Source organism: Neopelma chrysocephalum, unplaced genomic scaffold, assembly GCF_003984885.1.
Source record: "Neopelma chrysocephalum unplaced genomic scaffold, ASM398488v2 Primary Assembly neopelma1_71, whole genome shotgun sequence".
Taxonomy (NCBI): domain Eukaryota; kingdom Metazoa; phylum Chordata; class Aves; order Passeriformes; family Pipridae; genus Neopelma; species Neopelma chrysocephalum.
Genome location: NW_020897731.1, coordinates 3,967,436 through 3,986,736, shown reverse-complemented (window position 1 = coordinate 3,986,736; position 19,301 = coordinate 3,967,436). Strand labels below are relative to the sequence as shown.

Sequence of the window (19,301 nt, the reverse complement as noted above, 5' to 3'; positions counted from 1 at the left end):
GAAGGTGGATGATTCTTAGATGGACAAATGCCAAAAGGTGCCAGTGTTTGGTGCTGAAGTGATACAGAAAAATGACTGCACTCGGAGATAAAAACATCACAAACTTTGCAATGATTTTGCAGCTTGTTTTACTCAAAGGTGCTGTTGGGTAGAGACAGTTTTTATAAGTGTTTTGGGCAGTGCTGAACATACCATCATTTATTAACAAATTATTCTAATAATTAGAAAGCAGACACTTGAAAACTAGGATAAGACAAATGTAAATGAGGGTGTTCTTTTCCCCTTCAGATTATTCTGCTGCTTAAGCTGATGTTAAACAGTAGATGTGTCAACTATATTCTTAGAAGAAATACAAACTAATTTGGTATTGGACTCTGATGTTGAGAGATTCTTCCTATTAATTGGTGTATAAATTACTTGAATTTCCAGTGCAATCCATGAAGGAGCTTCAGCTGTGTCAGAGACCCGCATCTGATGCTGACCTCTTTTTCAAAGAGAGCACTGATAAAAAGGAGAAAATGGTGTTCTTCTTGGGGGAAAACTCAAGTTTCACAACCAGAAAAACTCTTAAGAACATATTTAGGCCTGCTATTGAATTCAGTAAGAGCACTCTTCCACTTGAAACTGTGTGCACATGTGTGCCTACAGCATAAAAAACAGCCAGAAAAAGATGTGAACAAATACTTGCATGCAATTGCCTAGCCAAGCAAGCTATGCTTAGGTAGACTCTATGTTGAAGCTTTTAATGCATAATTCAGAATTTTCTTTAATAAATCATGTGGCCATTGGTCCTTCTGAAGCTCTGATGCCTTAGGGAAAGTAATGATTTTTTGCCTTTTTTGTTGTTGTTGTTTGTTTATGCACTTTTTTCTTTTTATTTCTTTTTCCTTTTTTAATACCTTTTGGCTCCCAGTCTCCAGCAAGGGAATGAAATCTACTGTTAATGTAACTCACTGGAGGATATCTTAAAGCACAGAATAAGAAGACACTACATGTCATTATCTACTACGCTGCTGAGAGCTGGAAACTAATTTCCAGATGACATATGTTGTTAGCACTGCTATATGGGTAACAGCTTAGGGGGCAAAGTCATAGATCAAGACTCCCACTGAGCTAGACGCTGTGTAAACATGTGCTGAAAAGATGATCTCTGGGTCGCAGAACCTTTTCTGTAACCTCTGCACACTTCTCTGTTCAACCTACTGCCGTTTTTGTCCCCAGGTGGTTTCCTTACAATCCATTAATAACAACATATTTTGCTTGTCTGGCAATTGCATGCCTGCTTAGCATTTCTTTCATGAAATCAATAAATGAAAAATGTCTATGTTAATATGGTGGATTTCTCGCTGTTGTGTCTACTGGCATCAATGAATCATTCCCGCCTGAGACAGCAGACTTAGAAGGTAATCAAATTTCTCTCCCTTCCAAGTCACACTGTGTCCTGAGCACTGCCATTTGTGGTGTTAATTGTTCACACAGGCAGAACACATACATACATCTGAAAAAGACTGTATCTGATTTGGGCGCTGTGGCTGACAGATTTGGGGTTTTGTGTACACGGGATTCTCAGAGTGGCCAGCTTTTCCTCTGACAGATCTCCTTAGAAGAAGAAAACCTGCTTTTGGAGTTTATTTTATCTGGAAATATTTAGGATAAATAGCACATTTCTAAACGATTTCTTCTGTTTGTGTCTAAACGCAAAAAGCAAACTCTTCCTTTGTATTATCACTTTGGTATCTGCTCCAAAGAAGAGAGAGCTTTCACAGCACCAAAAGCTTGGCTATCCTGCTCCAGCTCATGTGTTCAGCTTCAGAAGGCCTCAGCTCAGTTCCTGTCACTTTAATGTCCACAGTTCTCTAACGGAGGCTCATTTGGCACTGACCAGTCCAACGCCAGCCACTGGACTCTGTGTACCACATGCTTGAGAGTTGTTTCCTTCACTGTGGTGGCTTCCATCTTGATGACACTGAGGACTGAAAACGAAATATTGTAAGCTGGTGTCTTGCTGAGAGTTAGGATGAAAACCCTAAGGGCACAGGGAAGTGGGAGAGCACAGAATGAATCATGGGCAAGCAGTCATGCTGGTAGATCACCAGCAAGTTCTGCACTGAATAAAGTGAGCAAGAAACATGAGCTGCGTGTTCACTGCTGCCAAAAGAAAACTCCTTGTCTTTTCAGCAAGAAAGTAAATGACTGCACAAAATACAGGAAGAAAACACACATCAGATGTGTTTCAAGCATGCACAATGCCACTGCTTCAGAATTTATCTATTCAGTAACTGAACATGCCACAGCTCCTTAGGTTCAGGTAGCATATAAAGCAAAAATAAAAATAAATGGATTGATTTTTTCACCATACTTTGCTCTGATTTTTATGATTCTGACTCCTTTTCTTTCCTGTGTAATATTAAATTTCAAAAGCAGCTTTTAAAACACCTTTAATAATTGGGTTGTATCCAATGCTTCAGTCATTACATACATGTACAGTCTATATGCCAGGATGAGTATTGCTGAAGATTCATTTTTCCCTTGTTCAGTTCAGTGTGAGAGGTGTATTCTGACTCCTCTGGACATATTACCTTCCAAACAGTCCAGTAGTATCTTCTTAAGAAAATTGGATACTTTCTGGTCTATTAATTTTCAGTGACCAACTGAAACCAGATTGCTTTGAAACCTGTTAGGAACTGTGAATACCCAGCTTTTTGAAAAGGGGAGATTTGAAATGCTTTTGTGCTGGATTTTGAGAGGGGACATTTTCTAGCATGACCACTGCTATGGTTGTTGTTAATGTTTATGTGAGACAAGTATCTGAGAATCCCAGTGAAGTAGGCACTGCATAGTTAGTGATGTGAAGAAATCAGAAGCAATAGGAAAAGAAGAGAAACAGAAACTGTTATGTGGATAGCTCCCAAATTGCTGCCATGCCCATGGGCCATAGTAGGTCAATACAAGATAGGGTGGTTTGGCCCTTGCAGTCTTGCTGCTACCCTGTTCTCGGGAGGGGACTCAGATGGAAACTACCAGGACTTCTGTAAAATCCTCATTTGTGAGCACACTCACAAATACTTTTGCCTGGATCAAGCTCCAGGGCCCTCTGTGAGAAAAGGTCACTGTTGGGCTCATAGAAGGAACAGTTAATATCAACAAACTTCACCATCAACATATTTTTACCTCAGTGTTTTCCTTTCTGTGTTTTTTTATCCCCTCCAAGGGCTGGCAGTCGCTCTATTGAAGATTCCTGTAATTTCAGCAGTAAGCCACAGCAGGTTCCTTTCAATCAACAGCAGCAGCGTCACAGCAAGAACCACCAGCAACACGTTTCCCTGCAAGCAAGCAGACTCTGACTTCATTTAGGCACACAAATGTGCTCCAAATCCCAAATCACCATCTCCCAGCCCAGCAAGACAAAGGCTGCAAACTGAGTTGAAACAAAACAGATAAGCAAGTTCAAACATTTTCTCCCTGCAGAAAAATAAACCAAATATTTGCACTTTGTCTACCTGTAGGCACTTCTGTTCCTTCCCCTGGTCTTGCTGCAGTGTTTCTCCTCTCCGTGCTGAGGGGTACAGCCCTTCAGGGAGTAAACATCACCCTCCTTTGACCTGCAGTTCAAAATTTCTGATGTTTCTCAGAAGACATGAAGGGGTTCCTATTTCTGGGAATTTTGGTACCTAATGAAACAGTTTTGACAAGCTGCCTTCGGTGATGCTAATTGGATTTCAGGTTCAGAGCAATGGAAGCAGAAACAATATTTTCTTCAGCTTAATTTCTTTCATTTCCAGTTCACCATTTGCATCACTATTTTAGCCTCATTTTCCATCTTGAAGGTTCAATGGGACTTTCATTATAGAAAATACACACGTAGAAGAATGGATGCAGCAGGTGGCAGTTGCTGCTAAACATTGGCATTTGTTGAGCACTAGGGCCATTTGTAACTCTCTACTCATGAATGTTTGTTGAGAAGCAGAAGAGACAACCACCTTTATATGCACCTAAAAAAAGGGTCCTCTTGGAAGCTGGTTCCATTTCTAGGGTTCTAATGTGAATTATAATTGTCTATGAATATCACCATTCTCACAAATGCAGTCTAAAGCTACTTTAAAACATTGTAAGGTAAAATCATAAAATTCATATAAGAATCACATATTACATTTTGTCACCAGTTGTAAAAAATTCCGTGTATTTGTTACAGTACTACTTTCCCTCCTCTGTTCTCTGTCATGAAAGAGTTCAGAAAGATAAAAAAGAAATTCAGGAAATATGTAAAATAAACAGGCTTGAAGGGCAATAAGCACAACTGTGAAGGTTACAGTAGATCTAAAAAGTGTTAAAAGCCAGACCAAGTTGTCATGTCTCATTTCTGTATCAAAACAGGAGAAATTGGACATGTGTTAGGTGTCTTTTTTCTCCTCTGTCCTGAAGAGTCAGAATAATATCAGACATACAAAATGACACTTTAATAGATCTGCATTTATTTAAAAGTTTAATTAATTTTGTAATTATGAAATTATTTTTGAGGCATAAAAATGTTAAAATTAAGATATTTTAAAACAAAAGCATAATTTGAATGTGAATTCAAACTTTGAGAGATGTTTCTTTCCTGAATTTAGATGTCATCACACAGATTTTTCAGAGGAAAACAGTGCTGTAATATCCGAATAAAGGAGACATGGCAGACACGGCAGAATGATAAGGAATTTCTTCACATTATAAGGACTTACAACAGCATCAAATCAATGACAACTACAGAGCTGTGTATACTAGGAATCCTAGAAAATCACAGATGTGATGAGCATAGCCAATTTTCCACTTTTGCACTGCCTAGTCTGTGTAGAAAGGGTTCCTTCCCTTCCCTAACCAAGCATGACTATTCCAAACTGTGTGTCCAATTGTACTTTAACAAGAAAAAAATTGCTGTTGCAAATGTATGTTATCCTGCAGGTTTCCCTCCAGGAGCCAGATTCATTTCTCGCAGCTGACTAGTTCCTAGGGACAGCTGATGTATCCAGCTGTAGTCTGCTCACTGCCTGCACCTATGCATAGTATTAAGGACTTTAAATAGGATGCCTCTCCTGGTACTTTTACACATTTTTCTGTTTGAATCATTGCTTGAATGTAAATTGAGATAAGCTGCAGTGTAATACAGAACAAAATGCTGATGTGACTGTATATAACAGAGACTTTTCTTCACCACTCTTTTTTCCGTAAACTGCATTTTTAGATTATTTTCTTTTTTTAGAGAGGGAGAAAAGAAGGAAAGAAGAGGTAAATTCTGCAACTGATCTAATGATATGCTGCTTTGTGTTCATGACAATGGTAGAAACTTCGGGGGGGGGGGGAGGGATGGGGCGTGGGAAGGGGAAAGGTAGGCAAAAAGCCTAGAAAGAAGGGCTATAACCTCCAAGAGACCAGGCAGTCAGAAGCCTGGACATGTCTTCTCTATCTATATTAGCAATTGGAGTGCTATTGGAGCAGATCCGGAGTGGGAAAGAGCTGGTGCTGAGGCTGTAATGTCCATATTGTGTGTGTTTTGGGGGTTTCACTTAGATGACCTCCATTCTGATACCATGGGCTGACTGATCAATACCAACAGGCTGTCCCAGCTGCACTTGTACAAGTCATCTTCTGGTTCTGGTGCATCCCAGAGGAATCCAGATCGTGTACTGCTCCATGATGCAAAACAAAGCACAATGGATTGACTGAACTGTGAAATTTGCTTTAGAAGTGCAGTTCCTCTGTAATGCTGTACCTGTAATGCTGATGTAGCCAGTGCTGGGGAAAAAAAACCCAACCTGGTCACAGTCCTAGGGACATGTTTATTCAGGGCATCTCTGCAGTAGTTTCACTCGAGGGAAATCCTAGAGCTGAGAAGATAAACATACCTTCATGGAAAGCTTTATTAGTCTCATTTTTTCATTGAACTAATGCATGATAAAGGGGTAAAAAGAGCTTAGTGGGTTCATGGAAATATAATTTATAGAGACTGGTGATGACTTTGGCTGTATGACAAGGTTCTGACAGATAGCTGGGCTCTTGTGTTAATTGGATATGATTCCAGTAAATGCAATAACAATAAGCAGCAAAATGCTTTTCCACACTTATGTGTGACCAAAGGTAAATTACAAGGTGTCAGATACATAATACCTGTTATTTTTCACAAGGTACAATTACATATCTTTAACTTTCCAAAGCCATGTAGTTCTCAAGCACTATTAGACCTCACTCACAAAGCACATTTAAGCCTATTCCTCCTGCTTTGTCTCTTCTACCATCCTATTGCACAGATTATATTCTAGTATGCATTTATGGAATGTACGTGCAGCAAATCTCTTTATGAGATAAGGGCAGAGAGGGATGTGATTAAATCCAAAGAACAGCAAAACAACCAAAAACCAACCCAATCAGAGGAAAATATAGACATCTTTCCTCAGGTTACAGTGCTATTCTTTAGCTTTTTTTTTTTTTAAATTATCAAGTATTTACTTTCTACCCTCTAAGCAGTTAAGGTAGTGGAAAATGATAAAATTACTAATTTCAAGAACACTTAAAAAACTTTGAATTTCATCCAATTTGTTCAGCAGACACATGGCAACCTTCAAATTTTGTTTATGGGCTCTGTAAATTTGAATATGAATTTTGCTGCTTTGCTGCAAACTTGAACAATTGTTGAATGCTTCTGTCTAGGCTTCACTTCAACAAATTTTAGCAAATGGAATGGGAATATTCAGCAAATAATGTTTTCTTTATTTTACACATCCAATTAATTTTTATAACAGTTCCTCCAGGTGCCACTTTTCTGAATAATTGATTTTTCTTTCATTTCTCATCCACCTGTGTGCAAAATCATCATGATTCCTTGTACAAAGCTCAGTGTGTATGGTTTTATCTTGTGATCTTCAGCGGATGATTTCAGTTTTCAAATTATTAGCTTATGATTTCTTATCTCTGAGATGAGAATGCATGTCTCGAGTAGATTTAGTGGTTTTTGTCCAAATTAAAAAAACAAACCAAAACAAACCCAACACAAAACCTAAATGAAAAGGTGTAGCCATACTCCTGAGAAGAAAAGAAACAAGAGAATTGTAAGTCACCCTGGCATCCCTATTTAGTGTTTTGCCTTAATAGCCCAAATGTAATAGCTCTAAAAGAGCAGCCTCTTAACTATTCTGTAAAGTAGGGCTCTTCATCACTTGAACTACTTTATGACTTCTTGAAAGACACACTGCAGGCTAGGAAAGATTGGGAAGTCTATAATTTTACATCAGTCAATGCTGCTGATAAATTACTAGTCACAAGAAAGGACGTGACAAAACACAATAGGACAAGTTATTAATGGAGAATCCCCAGTGCTCCAGATACAGCTATATTACATGAAGAGGGAGAGAAAAAAATCGTTAAGCAATAAAGGCTATTAAACAGCTGAGATTGAGGGGAACATAAACCACAGAGGGCTGGTACAGGCTGTGAAAGGGAACGGCTGTGCTATTACGGTGCATGGTAATGGCTGCACCAACGAGCAGGCTGCTCCAGGAAGAACAGATCCAGTACAACCTCCTTTGGAATACTTGCTGTGGGGAGGGGCAGGAGGTGTGTTAGGTTACTGGCAGGAGCTTGTAGCAGTTGTACTGGAAAAAAACCCAAGTACAGCTGCTCAGGAGACATTCTGGGGATGTACATCTCTTCTCTGCTCTTGTTTGACCCTGTGATTCTCCAGCAACACTTATTTCTACAGCCCTGGTCCTGGAACCAGTTTGTCTCTTTAAAGAAAAGGAAGAAACTCCAGATGTTTTCTTTTGCCCATTCCTTAAGTTGCAAGAAGTCTAATGTGAAAAATATATTTTGTACATGAAAACACCTGATGGAAAGATAAAGTGTGGAGGGGTCACAGACCATGAGCAGCAGGAGTGGAACATGGGGATCCCTGGTTGCACTTTCATGTCCAAGCTGAACATGCTCAAGCACACGATGTTGCAGTAAGTTGATCACAACAGGGTCCTGTGGTCTACCAAGTCTTTTATCATATATATGTTTTAATGCCTTCAGAAGGCATAGAAAAATTCCTTTCCAACATCCCAAAAGTAAAACCAAAGGTTGTGACCAAAACCTGTATGGGCAGAAGATATTTTGTCCATGCTTCCTGTTCATGTACCAATCTCTTGACTTTTTTTTATGATTTTGGGATCTTACATCATTTGACTCTGCTCCCACCACAGCTGTTTCAGACCTTGGTCTTGGACCTCAACAAGACAGCCACACATAGTCTTGCAGAGAGCTAACACCAAGTTTCTCAAATTCCAACTGTACATTGGGGTTTTCTTTCTCAGGCCATAGACTTCAAAACTTGAGTCATGTCCAGGAAGGTACCTCAAAAAACCTTTCACAAGTTTTCCATGCTATTTCTGGTGCTGAGGGAAATAAATAATGCATACCACATTGAATTCCACAGAAACAGGTAAAAGCTACAAAGGAACAAAATGCTCTCTATTTTGAAGTGATTTCTGCTACATACTGCAGTGAAAATTGCCTACGGTTTATCAGTCTGAGATTTAGTGTAACAGTATCAAATCACAAGATGTCCATAATGGACTTGATCAGGCTATGACTGAAGCCAACTGCAAAAATATGACTCGGTAGTAATATGTCCAAACTGGGGCCAGCAATTTTGGATCTGTAATCACTTTTGATCTCAGCTTCCAATAACTTCATTTTCTTTTCACTCCTTGAATACACACAGGATGTTGAATTCCTTTATGTAGACAATCAAACTCCGAGGCACTCCAGTGAGTTGGGAACTGTTTCTAGAGCCAATGCTGTCTGGAATGGTGTTTGCTGTGCATATAGGTAATTTAATCTGGTTTGATTACTTTTTTGGCATCACAGTATTGAACAGATAAAGTATATGATAAGTAAGACTAGAACATAACTAGAAGCCCAGCCCCAAATTTACTGTAATTCAGACCCCAGTGTATCCACTGTAGTGCAGAACTGACTCTCCCCTTTTTATCAGTTTAGGGTTCTGTACAAATATATAGTTCTAGTTTTGCTCTAATATATTACTTACATAGGCATTCTTGTTCTTCTTGCCTTTATGTCCTTTTAAAGGTGCTAAAGGCTTTCTGTGATTTCCTAAGCTTAGCTGGGATCAAACACTTTCTTTCTCTCCTAAAATAAGGCTGAGGATACAGCAGGTCTCCAAGCAAATGACCACAGTTATGTTGTGTTCGCACAAATGTAACGCAAGTGAAGGAGCTGACTGGCAGCCTTTGTATAAACCTTAATGAAAGCTGTTAGCCATCCCTGTATAATGGATGGTGGGAAAAGAAACACTCATATTTTAACCGGGATCTGATTGTGTACAACTTGACTACAAGTTTATTCCATGCCCCATTATCTTGGCTATGGGTCCTCTCATTCTCGCACAAATCCGTGACTGGATGACCCATACTCAGACTAGTCCAAAACTCCATTATGCTTTAAATTGGTGCCTTGGGGAATGGAGATGGGACTGCTGGGAAAGGATTAGTTGGGAGAGAGTCTGGGAAGCCAAACTAAACCACTTTCTTTCATCAATGCCATAACCTTGGCAAAGTTCTTATACACTGTCACTTGCCTGCGTATCCAGGTGATGCCAGTTAGACTCACTGCTGTTCACAGTAAACCTTAATAAAACTCCAGGTTTTTAACAGTGTCTTGATAGAACCTTAGGAGAAATAGTTTTCTCCAAATTCATCCAGGGGAGAAACAGGAGTCAGTCAATTTGCACAAACTCTGGCCTTTCCTGGGAACAGCAAGTACTTATACCTGAAGAGTGCCTAGAAAACTCTCAGGATGTACTTCAGGTTCTTGACTCTTGCTAGTTTCTTCAGCAAATACTCCCAATACATAAGTTCTCCAAAATACAAACAAAAATGAGCAGAGACCAAGCTCTGAGAGCAAACTATGGAAAGATGAAAATTTTCTGATTTCATCATGTTCTGCCTTTTGTCACATCCTACTTATCTGAAGGGGGTTGGGGGGAGCAGATGTGGTTTGAAAACAGAGTTTGAGCAGATTTACCACTGCTTCAGCTGACATAGTAAAGAGCCAAAGTGAGCTTACTGCATTTAGTCCAAAGTGAAAGAATGGAATACAATAGGAATAGGAATAGAAATAGGAATAGGTGTGGGAACCCTATTGGTTTCCAAGAAGGGGACTATTTTTAACCTATCGTCTTTCCTTTTAAATTAATTAGTCATAATCATAAAGATAAAAGATATCATTTTAATATCTTGTTTGTTAACTCCAGGATAGTATTCAAACATAAAAATGTCAGTATAAACACTCTGCAATTTACAAATATTAGCATATAAACAAGGTATGCTGTGAAATCAAGAACTGTAAGGTCACCCTGTAAGTCTCATCAGAAGCATTTTAATACAAAAGCTGTAATCACAGAATTACTGGCTTTAAACCACTGAATTCCCTAAAGGAAGTTTTATAATGCAAAGGACTGTAATCATATTTGATTTTCTTTATTGCAAACTCTGCATGGAGATCTGAAAAAATCACTATTAATCTAAGCCAGAAAACATAGACTTTAAATGAAAATGTAAAACAATATCTTAAAATGATGTTCCTGCTGCTTGCAGATTCTCATTTACAGGGGGAAGAAAAAAGCCCTATTAGACTGTCCTTTTTCCCCACCATGTTTTCTGAATAGGCTATGAAGCAGTTACATGTTAAAAATAAAACCTGTTTTTAAGTTCGGAACTTTGTTTATCTCAGGCAAGTCTTGTTTTGCCTTTTAAGAGAACAGATAATCATGAGAACTTGGGTTTGGTTTTGGCATTGCAAGACTTAGAAACTCTGACTGCTTGTAGCTTAGAAATCTCTGTCCCAGAAGAGTAAACGTTTAATTGTACTGAGAATTCTCAGGCTTCAGAGAGCGTCACTGATATGCATGATGTTATGATATAGAATGTCAGACTTATTTCTGATTTACAAAAGCAATTGGAAAAACACGAGTAATTGTTCCTGAAGAGTTGTTGCTAATTTTGGAGCAGATGCAATGAAATTCAGATTGTTCTGTGTGGTATTAAAAAAAAAAAAAAGAAAAATGATACTGAAGTTATGCATCTGTTCAGAGTTTAGCATGCATTCAGGGTTGAAAAGAACAAAGGGGAGCCCAGGACTATGTGAATAAGCAGCCTATGTATTCAAGGCTTGATATTATTCATGTCAAAGTTACTGGAAAACTGCCACTGATTTCCTTGAATCTTTGCTGGCCTTAAGCACATGTCTAGGCTTGATGCCCTCTGTTCCATTGGACACCATTATATAAACAACATTTGATTTAGCTACAGAAATGCTGATGCTCCCAGGAAGCTGGTAAGTATCATGCAAACAAACTTTTGTTCAGAACAAAGGCACTGTAGCAATTAATACATTGTATTGCCTTCAGAACAGCAAACCCAACGATTCTTGTCAAACTGTCATTATTTTGGTGTGTTTCTGTAGAAAAATGATTATTGTCTGGCACTACTCAAGTGAAAGAGTTATAGAGGAATATAATGTTATCAATTAATAAATCACAGAATAATAACTCATCAATACTTTATTACTGTATGTTAATTTTTCACATCTCACATTAATACAGCGTGCTGTCTTAACGCCCTAGTTATGCTGATGTTTAAACATAAGCTAGAATTTTTCGTAAATCAAGGGCAAACTTATTTGAAAACTGTGATAATCCATATAGGAGTCAAAAAGACACATTGGTCTAGTAGGACTGACTAATTAATGGAGACAACTGATTGTCCTGTAAATTGCTAGAATTGTTTTGGTTCATGGTGGACCTTGTCATATAAAACCAAGAAAATCATCTCAGAAGACTTGTTAGACTTTTGGTCTATATGAAGGAAATCAGATCTAAAAAAGAAACAGAATAACACTTGGAGACAGTTTTAAATAATTTTTAATGAATTTGTATTTTCTACATGCAAAGGAATTCCAAACTGCTCCTACTCATCCCATGTCCATATCCTATGGATGTATTTTTTGTGTGTAAAATAATCAGCTTGGGAACATAATGGCAAACTAGTTCTTCTTCCCATTACTTGGAAGAGCATTTTAAAACACTTCTACATTAATTGAAACAATTAGATTGACGCGATATAAGACCTTAACTTAGATAGATGATAACTCCTATCAGCTGAAATGTGTTAATCTGTGAGTGCAGTCCTCCTTGGTCCCGCTAAAGAAAATGGATTAACATAAAGCACCCTGTTGGCTCGTTAACCCAAAAGAGGGCTGAAGGTCTGTGATTTCTATATGCTACTGTTGTCTTCTGACTGAAGGAACATAACATAGGTAACATGATATCATTTCTGCTTTTGCCTGAATGACTAAATCTTTGAATGGGTAATAAACAAAAGAATAACAAAGAGCAAGTAATGTTTTCCAGACTACATTTTAGAAGAACAGTCATGGGTAAAAGTTTTGAAAGCTTCCCTATTTTGCAAATGCTTTCATATGGAAATAGTGGTAAACCAAATGATTTAAGTAAAATATATCAGCAGGTGTTACAATCTGTCCCTGTCTACTTATGGAAAAATATCAAAATGTCTGAATTTATCAGTTCTCTGGGTTTGTAGCTGCTGCAAGCTCTCAGCCACACAGCACAGGACCTTACCCACTTCATTCAAGTCTAATCAAGCTTTTCCAGAGAGGTTATAGCAGGTTTATATTGGGTTCAAAGACAGGTGATGAGTGTAACTAGGGCAGGTAAAAATCATAAGCAAAGAGACTGAAAGTTCTCCTGCTTCATGTAGAATTTGTTTGTTGGCTTTTCTAAACAGCTGTACTGAAAGAAGGGTAGTAAGTATTACAGGAGAATATAAGAGTCTTTCTGCCTGTATATATGGAAACACATGTACCCTGACTTCAGGATCCTATTCCTTCTCTCTCTTCTCCCCTTGTGACAGTGAAGAAGCAAAAATTGCAACTTCCGACTGATTTTTTTTTTCTGCAAATTTCCCCTTCAGCTGCACAGACTTTGACCTGGATACAATAATAATATAGATATATCACCTTTTTTTTTTTTACCTCTTTTCCTTTGGAGGAAGTTTCAAACGCAATTGTTTCTACTTCACCCCAAAAGTTGCTGATGGTAGCATTTTTGGAAGAGAGAGAGAGAGAGACAGCTATTTCTGTCTACAAATACCAACAGCAACTGCAGAAAGCCCTCATTGCTCCTTGTACGGCAGGTGATTCGTGTTATACCTTAGCGGTGCTGGCGGTTTTCCCTAATGCACTTTTACAGGGGAGTCATTTCAAGACACATATATATATTTATATTTATATGCTTATATACACAAACACACACACATCTATCTGTACCAATTGCACGCCCAGACGATCCCAAAGCTGCCACCTCCTCCCGCCGGGCCCCCCCCGGGCCACCCCGTCCCGCCCGCAGGTGGCGCTGCGGGGCCGGGCTGCCCTACGGGCGCTTCCCAGTGGGAAGGGAAACGGGACGGAATGTCTCTCTTTTCCTTCTCCCCCCTCCCCTTTGTAAACTCCGGGAAGTTCGGTCAACTGACCGCGCTGTCTGGAATGAACCCCCGTCCCAGTTGGGAGGCAAAACAAACATCATCTGGACCTAGGGCAGCGCTTGCCCCTCCCGCCTCTCCCCATCCTCGATCCCGCTCCCCACCAGGCATCCCCGCCGGGGCAGCGCAGGGCGGGGGTCCCGGCCCCGCTGCCGAGGCGGGAGGGGGGGGCTCCGCGCTCCCTAGAGGAGGTGTGGGAGGAGGAAAAGCGGAGGAGGGAGGATCCGCGAGGATCCAGGTAGATCCAGCTTTTACCGCTTACCAAAAGCCACCAGCAGCAGGACCTCCGCCTCCTCCCTCCCCCCCATCCCTCCCTCCTCCCCTAACTCCCTCCCTCCGCTGCCCCTCCGCGATGAGACACGGGCCAAGTCGGAGCGCGCCAGCCGGCAGCGGGCTCTGCCAGGGGCACACGGATCGCTTCCATGTCGCAGGGTGACTGGTAGCCCTGCGGAGGCTCCCCCGGCCGGGTCGGGGCTGGGAGCCGGGAGGCAGCTGCCCCGTTCCCGGGGTGCCCCGGCGCGTCCCGCGGGATGCTAGCGGCGGGGGATGCGGAGCCGGCCGCGGAATAACATGGGGGGCGGCCACTCCCACAGGGCGCCCGTCTTCGACGAGAACGAGGACGGTGAGTGCGGAGCTGTCCGCGGTACCGAACCCGCGCTGAGCTGGGAGCGGCGTCACCGCTGCCGGGGTCGGGTCCCGACCCCACTCCCTCCGGGATCCGCGTAGATCCTCCGGCGGGGCTGCCTGCTGCGGGCGCTGCCCGGGGAAGCAGGGGGAAAGCCCGCCTTTGTCCAGCCATCCACACCGAGGGCGTGGGTGTCTGCTTTTAGGCGCAGCTCAATTCTAGCATATCGCCAGCTGGGGTTTGAGCACATGGCAGGTAACTTCATACCTCTATTTATGAATGGGCATAATTTTTGAGATGGATGCCCATGTTTTTGTTTTCATTTATAGTCGTCTCTTTGCCCACCTGCCTGTTTTAGGTGATGATATCTCTCGGTCTGTACTTCTTCCATCACCTTTCCTGTCTGAAACTTTTTTTTAGCTTGTTCTATTACTCTGAGTTTCTACTCCCCACCTAGATAATACATCATAAGAAAGTGTATCTTGTAAAGTTTTTGGAAGGCAGTGGAAAAGTTTGCCTAAAATGTGGTGTTTTTTCACTATTTATGCATTTCCATGTAATTTTCAAATATAGACTATTTAACTGGAATTATGTGAATGCATTTCAATTAAAATAATTTTGGCTCTTGAAGCAGAGTGAACACAGCACTCTCAGGAAGCAGGTATTTGTATATTATCATAGAAATGTTTTTAATGTTACTTATGGAATAGATGTTGCTGCTTGTCTAGACAATGGGTGCTTAATTGTGAGTGTATTGGTTCCCCAGAAGTTCCCAATATATTTTATTAGGAAGTGATTGTTCCTTAATAGACTATCACGTTGTTTTGGCTTTCTGGGCTTCGTAACAAGTCAGAAACATGTATCTTCTGCCCTATATGTTCAGTACACATATGGAGATATTTGTATTGTTTTGCTAGTTGGGGGGAAATATCTAAATGCATGTAAAGTGCTTTACTTGCTTTTAAGACAAGACTACCATTCCCTATTCCTTGAAAAAGCTTGATGAGGTGTGGTTTACAACAGTCCACTGTTTGTGCAGGGAATGGGACAGATTATTTGCCATTTGTGTATTGTGGTGTCATAGCTGTAATTTTCTTGTACTGATATAAAATTTCAGTAATTTACCATAGGTCATGATTTGTAAACAAACAAGAGAGAAAGAACCCTACACACCTCCCCCCAGGTAAAATCTTGATCATGCACAATTAGTCTTGTAATCCTTGAGGTAACACACTGAGAAACACCCAAGAGTGAAAGCATACTGTTAATCTTGTCTAGATGCCCTAAGGGAAAATGATATCCATGCTTCTGCCTTTGTAAGATTTTAATTGAGCTCTCTTGAGTTAGCAGTTTCAATGAATTATTACCACCTTTTTTTTTTCCATGAGAGAAAAGCGTGGTCTATTTTTGAACAAAATGAACAAAGTTCAATAGTAAATTATTGCAGAGATGCCTTCATACCACTTAGTTCTTTTTCCATCAGGAAAACATTTCTGTAATGCAGCCATTATTAACACCTAATAAAAAAAGCATATGAAGTATTTATGGATTTCTATTTGGTCATTATTTATTCTTTGCGTGGTTTTGTTTTGTTCTGAGGTGTTTTTCCCTATTATGTATGTTCCTAACATAATCTTTTATTACTCTTAAGATATCACACTTAGTACAACCATCTAGTTCAGAAGAGTCCATTGCTTTCAAAACAATAACCAATTTCCTATACTACTTAGAAAATACTGTTCAGGATGACATTTTTCCAAGTACCTAAATAATATAGGAAAATATCTCCTCTTTGAAAATGTATCTTACAGGGTTTAATACAAAATGAAGTTGTTTTTCAAATTCCCACTAGTAGCTATAAGAGTCACTGTTTTCCACAATATTGGACTCAATATGGAATAAAAAAAAGGTAAAGTATAGCAAGAGAAGGTGGATAAGTGGACTTGTTTCTTGAGATGATATAATTTTGCTCAAGAATGACAATGCTTATTGATTCAGAGAGAACTGGAATAGGTGAATTGTGTATGAATATGTAGGAATAGTAGAAAGTAAGCTATTTAGTGTATTATGTATAATGTCACAGCTGTCTCTTAAAATTAAAAAAATGAGCAGAAAAAATATTGTCATTTTATATTCATACATGTTAATGATGGATGTAGAATAAAGCATGAATTTTGGAAGAAAAGGTTTTAAACCATTTATTGTCACTCTGTAATCATAGAAAAAAAGTTATTTATTCAGTGTACCACTTAACAAATAAAAATATGGAAATAGTGTGTGAAGAGCACCCATGCACTGCCTGACAAGCCTACGGAGTGTCTGCTCCAGAGTTACAACTCATGCTTTCTAGTGAGAAGAGATGCTGATCCATTGAGTAGATATAAAAACTGTAAGTTGCGTGTAGACTCCCTACCATATGTAGGATAATAAAAAATGATCCAACCAGAAGCCTGAACTACATACCGTTAGTTCTCAGCTATTACAAAGAGTATAACACATCATTATCATACGCTGATCTTTTTAAAAGCTGTAGTACATACCATTTTTACTAGCTACATTAGTTCTCTATGTTCCATTTTTGTTGGAAGGATCTCCCAGAACTTCAATCTTTGAATGGTTAGAAACATCTGTTTTCCTGACTACATTTCTTAACGTATTCATAATATTTCTGTTTAATTCAAATTTTTTGTTATTTTAAACTGCTCTCCCCTCTCCAGAATTACTTCAGTGCTCTGATAGGCAGCAAAAATGTCCCCTCTCACCCTCTGATTTGTAGGGAAACCTTTTCTAATTTTCTCTTATTTCTACTGCTTTATCGCTTCCTGTGCCCCTCATCTGTCTGCATTTGAACCTGTCTTGGTTGCACACAGATAACCCAAATTACACAGAGAATTGCAGGGGAGTTTTCAGCAGGACCTTGAGTAGGAAAAAATGCTTCATATTCTCTACTGGAAATAACTCTTCTGGTACAGCCTTTAATAATATGCTCTATTCAAGGATGTATCATGTGGATAGTTCTGTCACCGTGTGATCAGTTAGCCCGCCAGTGCCTTGCTCAGTAATTTCTATTGATGAGCTTCAATCTACATTAGAAATTTGTGGTGTTCCTATGTACATGACCTTTTACATGACTGAATTTTGGTCCATTTCTATTATTCATAGTCTCAAAGATGATCACCCCCTTCTTTCCTTGTGACACTGATTTTTCATTACTTTACTCAATGTTTTGAATTATCACCATTCTGATAAGCTCCATGCCAGTGATCAAGACCACTGATTATTTTGTGTAAGTATTCAGCTGGATCTTTTCCAGACTTAATCTCCTTTGCTGTTAACCCCTGTCAGCTTCAAAATTCCCATCTCTAAATAACACTTTTCCCTGTGTTACTGTCATGGTTTAACCCCAAACAGCAAGTCAGCCCCACAGAGCCGCTCGCTCACTCCCCTGTGGTGGGATGGGGGAGAGAATTGGAATAATAAAAGGGACAAAAATCATGGGTTGAGATAAAGACAGCTTAATAGGGAAAACAAAAGACGTGCACACAAGCAAAACAAAACAAGCTTCTCGTGGGCATGCAGATGTTCAGCCATCTCCAGGAAAGCAGGGCTCCATCCTTCTCCAGGAAAGCAGGGCTCCATCACACCTAACACTGACTTGGGAAGACAAATGCCATCACACTGAATGTTTCCCCCTTCCGTCTTCTTCCCCCAGGTTTATAGACTTAACATGACACCATATGGTATTGGATATCCCTGTGGTCAGTTGGGGTCAGCTGTCCTGGATGCCCAATTCCTTGTGCACCCCCACCCTCCTCACTGGTGGGCTGGGGTGAGGAGCATAAAACGCTTTGACACTATATAGGTCCTATCAGCACTGCTTTAGCACAAATCCCAAACATAGCCTCAAACTAGCTGCTATGAAGAAAATTAACTGTATTCCAGACAAAACTAGCACAGATGCCCACCTTGCATTTTGCCAGTTAATCCTCAAATTATTCAGCTTTGCCTATACTTTCTTATACATATATCTTCACTGAAATTGAGAAAAATTAAATTTAAGCCAACTCTACCATGTACAAAATAACTTTGTCATCAAGCAGAAATATGTGGTTATTTGTGTGCAAACAACTTCTGGTAAAACCATGTTGTATTTATCTCATTTTTTCTTCTTAGCCTAAATTAAAGCACAACAAAAGCCCGGAAAGACCAGTCAATAGAGTTCTTTGTTTGCCTAGAGCTTGTACTGTGGCTAAAGATATGGAAAAGTATGTTTCATTTCTTGATATTTATTGCTGAACATGTTGGATAGACAACTAGGTTTGGTGTAGCAGCATCACTACCTCTTATCAAAGCTAGATACTTAAATGGTGTGGAACCATAATATTTTTTCAGACATTTAAAAAGTGCTTTTAAGCAAGATACTATACTAATTGTGTAGTCAATTCAGGTAAAACAGTCTCATTTTGGTTAATACTGCTGAAGCAAAGGAACTTGAGTCCCTTCACCTTGAATATTTCCTGTTTCATAAGAACTACCCTTTCCTGAATATGTGTATCTAGTACTAACACCAGGAGAGCAAAGGAGTAAATTTTTCCTCATGTTCATCTTTTCAAAAATAGCAATATGTTCATAAGAATGGCAATAGAAGAGTGAGGGGAATATTCACCAATGTTCATTGCAAATTGTCAGTAAATATCATAAGTAATGACTATATTAGCAATAGGTTGGTGACGAAGAGTGTCTTTCATGCTGGATTTGCTTGATGGTGCTCAGTTAAAACTTCAATCATATTTAAGAGGTGAAAGCGAAATAGTCAAAAAGGGTTGTTTAGAAAAGACCTGACACAAGAGAGGTATTACTACTTCCAAATAGTAATAACATATTTGTCTACATTGTGGTGGAAGATGCAAAGGAAAGGATAAGAAACAAAGCTTTAGAAGCTAGAAGTTGGCTCTGCCAAGTGATATGGCAGTTACATTTGATTATTTGCGGCTTAAAAAGTCAGTTCTGGTACAGTTACTTTTAGAAATAAGTGTACTGAACCTTTAAAGAGTTTGTTTTTATTTTTGTGGTACATGATTACGTTT

General features: G+C 39.6%; 1 protein-coding gene across 1 annotated transcript in view; it reads left to right on the top strand.

Annotated features, from left to right (window-relative positions):
• Positions 1-13,889: 13,889 nt before the first annotated feature.
• Positions 13,890-19,301, top strand: part of STK32B (serine/threonine kinase 32B) — a 167,457-nt gene continuing 162,045 nt past the window's right edge. The window contains exon 1 of the mRNA XM_027686608.1: positions 13,890-14,211. Coding sequence (XP_027542409.1) covers positions 14,136-14,211 — 76 coding nt within the window. The 5' untranslated portion in view covers positions 13,890-14,135. The remainder of the gene's footprint in view (positions 14,212-19,301) is intronic.